Source organism: Cygnus atratus, chromosome Z (assembly GCF_013377495.2).
Source record: "Cygnus atratus isolate AKBS03 ecotype Queensland, Australia chromosome Z, CAtr_DNAZoo_HiC_assembly, whole genome shotgun sequence".
Taxonomy (NCBI): Eukaryota; Metazoa; Chordata; class Aves; order Anseriformes; family Anatidae; genus Cygnus; species Cygnus atratus.
In genome coordinates this window covers 731,063-743,595 of record NC_066396.1, presented here as the reverse complement: position 1 = coordinate 743,595, position 12,533 = coordinate 731,063, and the positions used below count along the sequence as shown (strand labels likewise).

At 38.9% G+C, this 12,533-nt stretch overlaps 1 protein-coding gene across 5 annotated transcripts in view; it reads left to right on the top strand.

Annotated features, from left to right (window-relative positions):
- The window catches only part of WDR7 (WD repeat domain 7), a 115,309-nt gene that overhangs the window by 30,508 nt on the left and 72,268 nt on the right, over positions 1-12,533 (top strand). For all 5 annotated transcript variants that reach the window (XM_035560005.2, XM_050716417.1, XM_035560012.2 and 2 more), the window contains exon 19: positions 10,814-10,927. In XM_035560005.2, the coding sequence (XP_035415898.1) occupies positions 10,814-10,927 (114 nt within the window). The remainder of the gene's footprint in view (positions 1-10,813; positions 10,928-12,533) is intronic.

The following is a 12,533-nucleotide window of genomic DNA, read 5'->3' as shown; positions in this document are numbered from 1 at the left end:
GCAGAAGCAACAGAGAAGATGTGTCTTGCAGTGCTCTGCCAAGATGTCTTAAATTGTCCCAGAAGTGTATCAAGAATGAGAGCTGTTCCTTTTTCATCTCTCTTGCAATTTATAAAATGCAAGAGAATTTAAAAATACAATTTGTTAATTTTAAAGAACAGTAAGTCATTTTATACAGGCCTCTGCATAGTCTTTTTTTGGTAACTGGCTGTTCACGCTAACCTTCTGACTTAGCTTAGATTATATATGCTATTACCAATTCTTTTGAATCATTTACTCCTCCTCTTTCTGATTTTCTCTGTCAAATTCGTGTCCCTTTCCTGATGTCACTTGTGTTAACACAGTCACCTTATTATTCACTTGGTGTACTTTCTTTGGATATTTAGTAGAAGGCAATTTAAAATATTGCTATGAATGCAATTCTGTAACTACTTCAATTATTTAACGTGGTTTTAAAAGAAAACTTTTTCATAACAATTGTTTTCTAACATCTTCATGTCCTCGTTTCTTTTTTTATTAGTTGATTGGGCGTTAGCTGAAGAAATGAAATGCATTAAACTAATACAAATTTAAAATCTTAAAACTGTCAGATGAAACAATTTGTAGTTCTGTATGATTATGGACCAAACAGGGTTAATCTTAAAAATCAGCTGATCCGTTTTGATAAAATGCTGTCCGTTAAAACATTGCACTTGTAAGTGGAAAGATGCAGGGAATTTCTTTTAAATACTTTGCTTGCAGCCTGTGAGAATTGCTTACATTTCTGAATGATTGGCCTTATTTGGAACAGTTGGTTGATGGGCAGAGAAGGGTTTTAACAGAATTTAGTATTATCAAGGGCACATAAGTCTTCTGTGTACCTTGAGCCACTGCATGCAAATATGTATTTACCAAAACATTAGGCTTCTGACTGTAACTGTGCACATATCTCTTGAATTAATACTGTGATATGCAATATAATATTCCTTCTCAAAATAAAATCAATCGTTACTGACCACTGTTTAAACTGTTATGTTTTTCTCCAGAACAGCTATTTTCATTTTGTTTGTTCATAACAAAGCAGAGATCGTCCAGGCTCTAAGAATCTATTCTTGGAAGTTGTGTCAGCGTCATAAGATACTCTGTTCAATTATCTGTCTAGAAACTTGCCTTTATAGAACAATGACACAATATAAAGATATAAAGAGATATAAACACACCTGCCATACATAACAAAGCAGTAAAAAATTATATTTTAATGGATGAGAATGTTTGCTTTTAAGTAGTAGACATTCATTTTTCTTAAGATGTGATTCTTTTTCTACTGAAGAATGTGGTTTCTATTCAGGGAAGGATCTCTATTAAATACCAATTGATTTTTGAGAGACGTGTAATAATCTTATTAAATCTAAATTGAATGCATAAATTACATGGAACACTGTTTTCAGGTGATGTTAAGAATTTGCTGGTGAGGCTAAGCTGTTGTTAATTACAGCCTTTAGCCATGTAGCATTTGCCTTATTGCGGGGATGTTGCTGCGCAGTTAGGCGTGCAGCCAGGCAGCGAATAATAAGCGTTGTACGTACATGCCAGAGAGCCTTGATTCGTACTGATAGGTATTTGTGCCGTTCGGTAAGTTGGGATTTATTTTTTAATTGATCCTTTTCTGAGGTCAGTTGCACGCAGTCTGTGGAATACAGCTGTAGTTGCCCTCTAGTCTTGCAGGTAGCTGCTATAGCAACTGTTGATGATTACTAATTTCTTTCCTCTGGAGTAATGCTGGTTGACCTTGTTGGGTGCAAGGTTATGGGCATAATTGTGTTGTTGAAGTGTATGTAATGCCTGCTTGCTTTAGCCAGCGGGCTGGTTCCAAAAAAGGAACTTCTGTTTAGAGTACTTGAAACCAACTGGTAATTCATATGAATTCCAATCCTTTTGCCATTTCTGGTACGTCTCGTTACTTACACACTTCCATTTGAAAGCTTGAGAAGAGTGTGCAGCCTTATTTTGCATGTGCATCAGCTGGGAGCGTAATACCTTGTTCTGCCTCTTGTGCCTGTGTTCAGGCCGTAGGCATGGATGGCATTTGTTTTTATACAGCTGTTTAATAGCCAGGGGCTGACTGGTTTAAAAAAAAACCCTCCAGTATTTTTATGTATTCAATTCAAGTATGCACACAGCAGTATTTGGGATTTTTACTAATTACTAGCAGATCAAAGCATAGCATTTGATTTAACACTAAATTAGGATAAGCTTATCTTTCAGAACCAACAAGAAAGTTTTAAAACAGGAAAAAATAGAGAAATCAGCTGAGGAGTATGGCTGAATGAATGACTTGAATGTAAATGTTCAATATCGTTAAAGCACAGATATTGAAAACCGGTAAAACAGATGATGAGTAGCAAATTGGAATTCATTTTTTTTATATTAGCAGTGTTGAAAACTATATAACTTGAACCAAGTTTGTGCTTCTCCTGAATGTCAGGGCAGAGATGGCATTTAATAGTGTTACTGTCTGCAAGAGCATACACAAAGATGCTGTCATCCTGAAGAGGAATAATAATTGTGGTATCAGAAAGGACAAATGAAATACTTAGGGAACTAAAAAGCTTGCTCTTGTGGGTAGGGAGTGAAGTATACAGATGTTTCCTTAGTTCTAATATAGGACATGATAACAGAGAATACCTTTTTTAAAAGGTCTGGGGAGGAATTGAAGGGGATAAAAAGAATTTAAATGGCCCAAATGGATGCAGTGGATTTCTGAAAAGCATAGTTTTGTGCTAGAAAGGCAAGCAGAAGAAATATGATAAATCGAGAAATACCGCTTTGTTTCTTTCATTCTCCACTTCTCCCTAACTCCCCTCTTTATAAAGGGGCATAAAATACTATCAGCATATTTGTGTCCAGCACATCTTACTGCTTTACAATAGTTCTTATATTCATTTTATTTTTATATTCTTATATTGCTTTTTGGACGTAGCAGGTTCCCTTTTAATTGAAACAAATGCTAATCACTAATAGAAGCTTGCTGCTGATATGATACTTAGTCATATGCATTTAATTGAGTCTTGAATGTCTCAAGTGTGTGGTAGTAGCAAACAGAGATGAAATCTTTTCGCCATTTGTATATTCAGCGCACAGATCCAATAACAGTTTGGAACATGACCTTACTCAGCAAGATCAAGCTAACTCTCGTGTCTTCCAGCTTTTTGATGAAATGTGTTTGGGATCTTGAAAGGCAAATTTGCACTGGATTATCTTTAAATAATCTTTTAACTAATGCAAGAGAGAGTGTAGTGAACAATAGAGGTACAAATTTTAGAACTTTTGTTTCAATCACACTGCCAGTTACTTCAGTGAAAAAGTACGTGCTCAGCCAGGTTTTATTCCCATACCTGTTTTTGCATTTCAATGAACACAGAAAAATGTGAGCTGGTACCCCAGCGCGTATTGAATATGGCATCTTAGGAAACTGTTTCATCAAAATTAATGTTTATTTAATTCAGATTTTTTTGCAATGTATGGTAACATTTGCTGAAACAATAACTAAGGCTTCATATTTAGTAACGTATTTGAAATTTTTTTCTAATATTCTCATGGATTCATTTTTCTATCGCTTCTCAGTATTTACACAATAAATACACAAGATATATTTTTTTAAGCTGTGTTTTTGATTGGTTTGCATAGATTTATGCACACAATTTGTATGTGATGTTCCCTAACAACCTGATGATGAGCTGAAAGTGTTAGGATTGAGTGTGTAAAGTACAGTTAGGTCTCTGTACCTCTGTTGTGATTTTATTCTGCAGTTTTTCATTTCACAGGTATTTTACTCTATGAAGGTTTTGTTTTGTTTTACATCTGTCAGTTTGTTTCATTTTTCATTAGTTTTTATAAGTTTGTTTACCAGTTAATACTTTAACAGCTCTACACTGTACAGTAACTGATTCTTCTTAAGATGCTACTTTTTTTTTTATCCTCTAAATCACTTGTTTGATATCAATAGTCTTCCAAATGACATAGGAGACTTAATGGAGTAATAACATGTTCCTGTAGATCTATTACAGTCATTATAGCACTGGAAAGTGCATTTCTAATGTAGTTCTAAAGCTTTTTCACTTTTAAGCTCCACCAGAATATGTTAATTTAGACTCTGCAGCATCCTACGTTGCCTTCTGCAGAAATGCTTGAATCATTTAAATGCATGCTGAGGCATGACAGAGGATGAAGGGAGGTCTTAGTCGTGCTTCTGTAGCCATGTTGAAAGCAGTAGTTGCATCTGTAATGAAGATTTGGGGGGGTGGCTGATTATAAAACTTCACGAAGTCTTCTTGTAGCATGATGGTATCTGAATCCGGTTAGCCCAGCCCAGAAGAAATTGCCTGTTTTTCACGAAAATAAGCCTTTTACTAGTAAGGTGGTGGCACAGAAGACTCTATGCATGCTGTCTTCTATTCATATTTCTCCCTTCCTGGTTCCATCTTGGGTTGAAACATGACGGTGGTGGTCTAAACATACTCAGATATCTTACAGTCAGTGCAAATGTGCAAATAAAAATTAGAGAAGAGAAAGATGTTTTTTGGGGGGGGAACGGGACAGGACAGGACAGGACACTTCGCTTTATGAAGTAAGTGAGCCATAAAATCTGTTATTTCCCGCTGCATCTAGTTATTTATTCATTTGACAGTGGTGAACTATCAGATGAGGAACGGGAAGTCTTGGATTAGAGATTAGTATCTTCTGATCTTTGACCACTACCTGTTAAACATATTGCAAACAATGAGAATACCCTGCTGAATGTCAAATAAGACCTTAGGTTTTTGTACACGTTGACACCAAACACAGACCTGAAACTTGCAAATGGTAGAGTTGTGGAAGTCACTTGGTGATATTGTTTGTACATAGGCAACTGCAGTAGCCTGTGGTGTACCCACTTAGACTATATCTGTAACCTATTTTACTTTTTAATTCTCTCTTTTTGGTGATTATATTTTCTTAGGGTCAAGGGCTGTCACACATTAATAACTTAACACCTGGCATTATTAGCATATTTGGCAAGAAATTCATTCAGAATTTTTTATCCATCTGTAGTGTACTACAAATTGTAATTAAATAATTTGGGTACTGAGATCATGAGTGAGCAAGAAGCTGCCAAGGTGGCAGGAAGGAAATCTGCTAAACACACGTTTAAAGGAAAGACGAAGAAAGCTAAGAACTGGAAATAGGCCTGGTTTGTAACTGTCACCTGTGTGTTTTCTGCTCGTTTTGTGCAGATAAGGTGAGGTTTTCGAAGGGGAGCGCGCAAAGGGCCAGGGCAGGGTGTGTTGTCAGTGCCAGAGCTGCTGCCTGTCCTGGGAGTTGTCCTCAAGCTCCTCGACCTCGTGTGGCTTCCATGGGCCTGGCAGCAGCCACTGGTGCAGGATGGGGGTTTCGTCAATTTAAGCCTCAAGAAGGTTTTGGTTTGTAACATATAGGCTAAGAAGACAAATTATTTATTTGTGACTTATTTTCTATTTGGTACATGATGGATGGAGTGAAGCTCTGCCCAGCCACGTAATCATTTCAGCACCACAGAGTCCACCCTAAGCATCCTGCTGGAAAAAAGGTCCATTAGCTCTGGCTCGGCACTTGACAGTTGTCATCTTGTGCTTTGGGTTGATTCAGAGCATCGGCAGAACTTTGACCAGCTCGGAATACACAGTGTAGAAGTGCCGAGCGTCTTGCCAGGGTCGTGCTAAGTGTTGGTTTCGTGGTGTCTTGGAGCAGGATGGAGCCATTCAACAAGCGCTTTTTGTATTTGTAGGTGGTCATCTGCCAGCATAAGCAGTGCTTGGTTTTGTTCTCATTCCATGGTTACTTCACATAGGGATTATAGAAGTGTGGGGTTGTAGGTCTCTCTTAACAGGGAGATCAGTCAGCCTTTGGGAAAAAACTACTCATTGTAGAAATAAAAAGGGGGGGAAAGGCATGTCTGACAGCATGCATTTATTATTTACTGGATACTCTAGCTGTTGGAGTGAGTCTGAATAAGAATATATAATACAGAGGTGCTGAAAAAAATAGTCCAGACTTTGTCATGATTAAGTGTTCTTTTCATAGGTGTATTAAAAAAGTTGTTGCTATCCTACAGGAAGACTTTTCATCATTCTGGCTGAAAGTGATTGCTTTGCTCAGTGTGCACCATATTTATTATGTTATCCCCTCTTTGTCTCTAAGCAGCCAGCTGAGATGTCTCAGTGAGAGAATCGGGGCTGTGCAGGGTAAGCAGCAGGACCAGGTGGATTCTGTCTGAAAACTAAGTTCCCATTTCACATCAGTGTCTTTGATGAAAAAGAGAAAGGGGAAGCCCTATAGTAAAACCAGAGCATGTTTATTGGGCTGTTCTTTACAGACAGTGTTCAGCCATTAAGCTGAAGATTGTAAATACGAGATTTACGATCCGAGTTCATATTCATACCAAGTCCTGATTTGTCAGGTCAGTGCTGGATCCCAATCCGTCTGCCACCTCAAAGCCGTTCGGTTGTGAACGATGCCCCCACGCGTCTCTCAGAGAAGCAGACGTGTGCAAGACAGAACTGTTTGGAGATGCTGTAAGCAGCCCCCAGCTGACTTTGACACCTGGGCAGCGAGTGGAGGAGCAGGCAGAAGGCCAGGGAGGCTTCGAGGAGGATCACCTTGAGGAGGCCCCGCCGCGCCCATGTGGCCTCCGCAGCCATGGGTGGGAGCTCGGGGGGTCGGGCAGGTTGGGCGCAGTTACACAGCGCGGCCTAGGGCGAACGATGAATCTGTGTTTGATTTGGGCCTTCACACCCAAAATCGGCACATCAGCTCGTCAACCCCAAATCAGATGTTAACGGATGTGTAGGCAATGCCAAGAATTAGAAGTATTGGAGGTGGTTTAGCCATTGGTATTTTTCAGGCTCCCACACAGGAAGGCAGTGAAGCTTTCAAAGCCTCATTCATGTCCTGTCTGCTGAGGTTGTCATGCAGCTGTAAATGTTTGCCGTGGCCTTGCCTGCTCCTTCTTTTCCCAGCATGAGATTGTTTCTGCGTAGTGCATGGTGGTTTTCCGTGAGGAAGTGTTTCCAGGTAGAGCTCAAAAAGGGAAAATTTCTTCCTCCGTTACCTGCTAATGTTAAGAGTAAGGACTGTATTCCATGTAAAATGGATTCTGCAAAGTGATTTTTTAAGGGATGTCTTTGGTGAGTATCTTGTTCTTTGTTTTTATGGAGATCAGCATAACATTTACACCAAGCACTGAAACAGCCATTTCACAGGCTGCATGCGGTGGAGCCCCCGAAATCTTCTGGTAGTGGGTTAGGCCGCTAAGCAGCGGGGAGACTGATGTATTTTTAAATATGTGATGTTACTGCAGATAGGAAAATGGTTACTATGTCTTTAATGGAAAGCAAAAGGTTATCTTGCCATGGCCTTTGTGTGCATGTGCTGATGTGGTGGAGGCAGCAGACAGGCAGTGTGTGCAGAGAGGCTGGGGAGCGGGCCGGGATCGATAGGAGCGGTGTGAAGGGAATTAATGCGAGGCAGGCAGGCTGTCTGTCATCGGGGCTGCGGGGATGCGGGGCAGCGCTGGTCAGTCACTGCAGAAATCCGTTTTCAATAAATTCTGTCTAGAAATTAAGTATAGACACTTCTGTTGCTTCCCATATTGCTAAAACCCCATTCATCCAGGTAGACGCTTGTAGCAAATTATTGTTTCTTTTAAAGTGGAAATCCTAAATAATGCAGCAGAATCAAATTAAAGAGAGAAAAATTTCTTTAAACTGCCTCAAATAATAATCCGTGTTATCACTGGAAAACAAAACAAATACGGTAAGTCTATAATAACAAATATTATGTTAGTTTTTAATAATATATTTCTAGTAGATATATATATATCTGTTAGAAAGTCTTATTTAAAGCCAGATTAATTGAGTAAAACTTAATTAAACTTCCATTGATTTAAATGGGAGTTTTCGTTGAGTAAGGATACTTTGATTGGACCCCAAAGACTTTGCTATTTATACATCTGGTTGATCATTCTACTTGCGCAAGGTTTGACTTAACAGAGCACAAAGAATTAAATGAATTACATTTGCACTGCAACGTTTTGATACATTAAATGAGCGGTTTTATGATGCTGCAGGAAAGAGTTGTACATTTCTAAATGGTGTAAGTTTCTAATATGAGTGAATCTTGCCTAATTTTCCAATGTTTCCTAGTACGTCAACTGGCTTATTTTTAATACATTCCATTTTTTATTACCTTTTTACTTCTAAAACTTGTTTCTAAGACAATTTTGGTAATTTTTGATGAATTATGTAGAAGGCATTTGTGTCCAAGAATACATGTTCCTTCTTACTAGATTTTCTTTAAAAGGAAGCAATAATTTATTGCCTGAATTATTTTTGCAACTGTTATTTTTCTCCCCTTTTGTTTTTATCTGTTCATTGTTTTTTAGGGAATGTTTAAATCTATTTAATCAGAATGATTGTACTTAAAATTTTATTTTAATTGTATATAATTGTAATAAACTTGTAACTTTTCATATGCTGAGCTTGGAACCAACTCAAGCAAAAGCACTTTCTTCCTTCCACTGCGTTATTACTAGTCTTGCTAAGCACTCTGGAAAGGCGTAGCACGTCTAATACGAAAGCTCAGCCTCTTTTCAGTAACTCAGGGATAGAAAGCAATGAAACAATTGATGTAGTAACTAAAAAAAATCAAAGGCTTTGAGTTTTGACCCAGCCTAAACTTACCTTTTAGGGACAGCTGGACCCTTGGCTCCTACTGACTGGAGTATTTAAGCACAGAAAATGCACCCTCTGAGATGAAAGCTCATCAGTAGAGGCTTCATACTGCAGTTTTCAAAAGACATGGAAACTCTGTACCCTTCTCTGTGTGTGGAAGGAAATCAAAGAATTCTAGACTATAGAAGTGATATTTAGGAAACAGCTGTATGCTTGCTATGTCTGCAGAGATTACCAGCTTCTTGTGTTAACCAGAATGCAAAATGTGAAGCAGTGCCTCAGAAATAACCTCCTCTTTTCCCTTCAGCACACTGACCAACTCCAGTGGGTATTTGCAAATAGTACTGTTAGGAAAAGTTGGTGGTGGAAGGTGAACAGCAAAAAGTATTTTGACTAAGCGGTGCTGGAGCCCTGGTGTCCTTACTGAAGCTGGTAAAGACCACACTGGGTGATACCCAGGAGCTGTCACAGCTGCATCGTAGCATTAAACTTCATTTTTAAAAGTGTCCTGAATAAGGTTCATGTGCAATTTGTAATTGCATGTGATCTCTGTGCAGTCCTGCCAGCATGCTTAATGAAGTGATAGGCTATTGATTGGCAGCGTGTCCCAGCCTGGTTTTACATTTATTGTCACTGCTTTTATGTATGTTGACATAATGAGAAGGACATTTGGAAAGTTATTAAAAGGTACTAGTCTCTTTATACAGAGGTAATGTCAGAATAAAAGTTAGAATAGGAATTGCTGTGTCAGGCAATCACTGTTATCACAGAGTGTAAGTATTACTTTGTATAGTGAGTGCTTAGTATTTAACAACTGTACCAAAAAATAAAAACTAGCATATTCATGAGAATGTTAAAGACTCAGGGTTAACTGGCTTTGGGATGTGGATTCACAAACTTTTGTGCATGCAGCCGACCCCCTGAGAGAGATCCTTCCCTTGTGACTTATGATGGTACCAGCTCCTTTTCATTTATCAATCAAATCTGTATGTTTGGAGAGACGAGACATTTATTACATGAAAACTACTCAAAGCTGAAGTAGTGTCTGTTAATATTCTCACAAAGAAGATATAAAAACAGCAGAGAAGCAGCAAGCACAGCAGGCAGTTCTCCTTCACCCAGTGCCAAGTGCCAGCTCGGGGCAGTGCAGAGCTGTTCACCTTCCCGAAGGCAAAGTCATTTCCAGAGACTTCATTTCTTGTTGAAATCTGGTTGGTGCTGACAAAGGGCTGTGGTCCTTTTTTTAATGGGGACTTAATGCCTCTATAGCTGGCAAACCTAACGCCACAGTCAGGAAAGCGGCAATCTCTTCATATAATAAGATTTTTGATAGTATAGGCTGACATAAAGGGTGTATCGGGAGGAAAGAAATCTTATCAGGGCTTCTTGTCAGTCTGCTCTTTTAGCTTTCCTAAAGCTCTTTGGGAAGACTATTTGTGAGGCTGTACTTTTTCACCCTTAGCAAAACACTTCTTTTGATAATGCCTTGATTGAATTGTGGTAAGGGCTGTATAGGGACTAATTAAAGATTATAGCCAGGCAGTGTATAAACCTGTGAATTATAACTTGAATCACGTGCTGCTGGCACGTGGCACGATTTGGCGTCCATGATGTATGTCCAACAGCAATTAACTGATGCATCACAGCCAAAATGATGTGGAAGGACTCAGATGAATGAACGTACTCTGCAGGTGGTGTGGAAACAGCCCTTCTTCGGCGAGAGATGAGCATTAAGGGGAGAGGTAAGAGGAGTCCTGCTGGAACTCCTCCGTTATTTGGCCAAGTATGTTAGGTTTTTGGCTAAAGATTTTAGTGTATCTGTGTGTCTGATATTTTTAATTGTGCTAGAAGATGATGTAAAAAGAAGAAAATAGGAGATATTTACTTTGTGGAAAAGGTTTTTAAGAGGTAGGTTTCTGAAAACTGCACAGAGCGCTAAGGGAAGTCAGAACATAGTTGCCCTCTGCTTTATCTGTGTTTCATAGCATTACCTTGAGTCAGAAGGTAATGTGTGTTTTTTCCTAATGGAAGGATGTTATCTACCCCAATCACTGACTTTTGTGGGTGTTTGGCTGTTATTTTTTCAGCTGGGGTAACCACGGAAGCCATTCAAACTGCTACGGCAAGCCCAGATGCGTTGGGAACAGAGGCAAAAGTTCAAGAGGAAGAGCACGATCTGGTTGATGATGACATCACGGCAGGTGAGCACTACCCCAATGAATACGCTGGTTTTTGACATACTAGATACCATGCAGAAGGGATGCAACACTTTGTGCCAGTTTTTCCGTACTCTTCATGAGAAAATGAAATACGGTGGCTGTTTACGGAGTACGTGCTATTAGAAATACAATTAAGTTATTCAATAGTAGAAAATGCAGAGCTCTAGGCAAAAACTAAGTACCTGCTTAACTGCAGCTACTGTACTATTAACATGTTGCTACTGCAAAATGTTTTCTATATTCCAATGTGTCTGGGGCTTTTTAGTCTGCTTGCGACTGACATGCTTAGCATGTAGTTCTTGAAGAATAAAGGTTGGTTCTTTACAGTTATCCCTTAAACAATTTACCTTAAACAATTTACCTTGGTGAAAAATCTGATGCAAGGGTGCTACCGTCATAGTCTGCTTCATTGAACTGAGGTTCTCAACACAAAAGAGTTGTTAGTCACGTGCAGAATTCAAGTGTGGTTCAGTTCTAAAAATACCAATACAGCTTTTGCCATTGTTGTAGTTCGTTGTAAACTGGTAGATAAAGTTGAGAGCTGTGATCCCTCAAGGCATATTCTGAAATGACAGACCATACAAAAATATGCATTTAATTATAAGCAGTTTATCTTTTGATTTGTTTTTTCATGCTTATTTATGCAGTGCCATAAGGAGAATATCTGTGTGCTCAATATCAATATCCTCAGAATCTGAATGACTCCAGTATGTATTTTAGCATAGCATACTGCAGATTATAGAGCACAAAAGCTATCTTTTTTGACTGAGCTTTTTATAGATTTTTGTGAAAGTCTGAAAGAAAACTATTTATTTCTATTGACCAGAAGACAGTTAGTATGACAGATCGAGTTTTGGGTCAAGTCTCTGGTTGAAGGTGACTGAGACAAGATTCCTGCTGGTGGAAGAACAAACTGCTTGGAACAGAGAGTATTAACACGAGCTATTTGTAAAAAGCTAACAGGCAATAGTCAAAGGGGAGGGAGAATGCTGGGGGTGCCTTAAGTGGCTGGGGGAAGATGCAGGATTCATCAAGAAACAGCAGTGAATAGAGGCTGAAAAAAATGGAAATTAAAAAATGAGGAAAAAAAGGAAAGGAAAAAATAGAAATAAATTAACAAATAGGCTCCAGGTACCCTGGAACACAGATCTTCCCAGGATGTCCATTACATCAGTCTTCTTTCAGAAACGTAGCATCTACCTGATTCCACATCTGTGGGAGACCTTCTGGTTCCTTTTCTGGAGGCTTTAGCGACAGCGGTATTATGAACAAGTGGGTGTTGTATCTGGGGCAGCAGTCTCCCTCTTTGATGTCTGATGTTCTTTCCAGAGGAAAGAGAATGGAAGTAGGGTGCTTTAATGGAGTAAGTTCCAAGTGATGTGCATTTTCTTGCTACGTTCTAGACTCTTAAGTTCTGAGGTTTTCAGAAAGCTCTCCACGATGTTGCTTGAATCTGAAGCTAGTAACCGTTTTCTTTACAGAGAAAATACTATTATTAAAAGGAATTGAGCTTTAAAAACTATATCCCAAGATGGAATTTCAGTCAACAATTGAATACAACTACATTAGTGTTTGTAGAATATTAAAA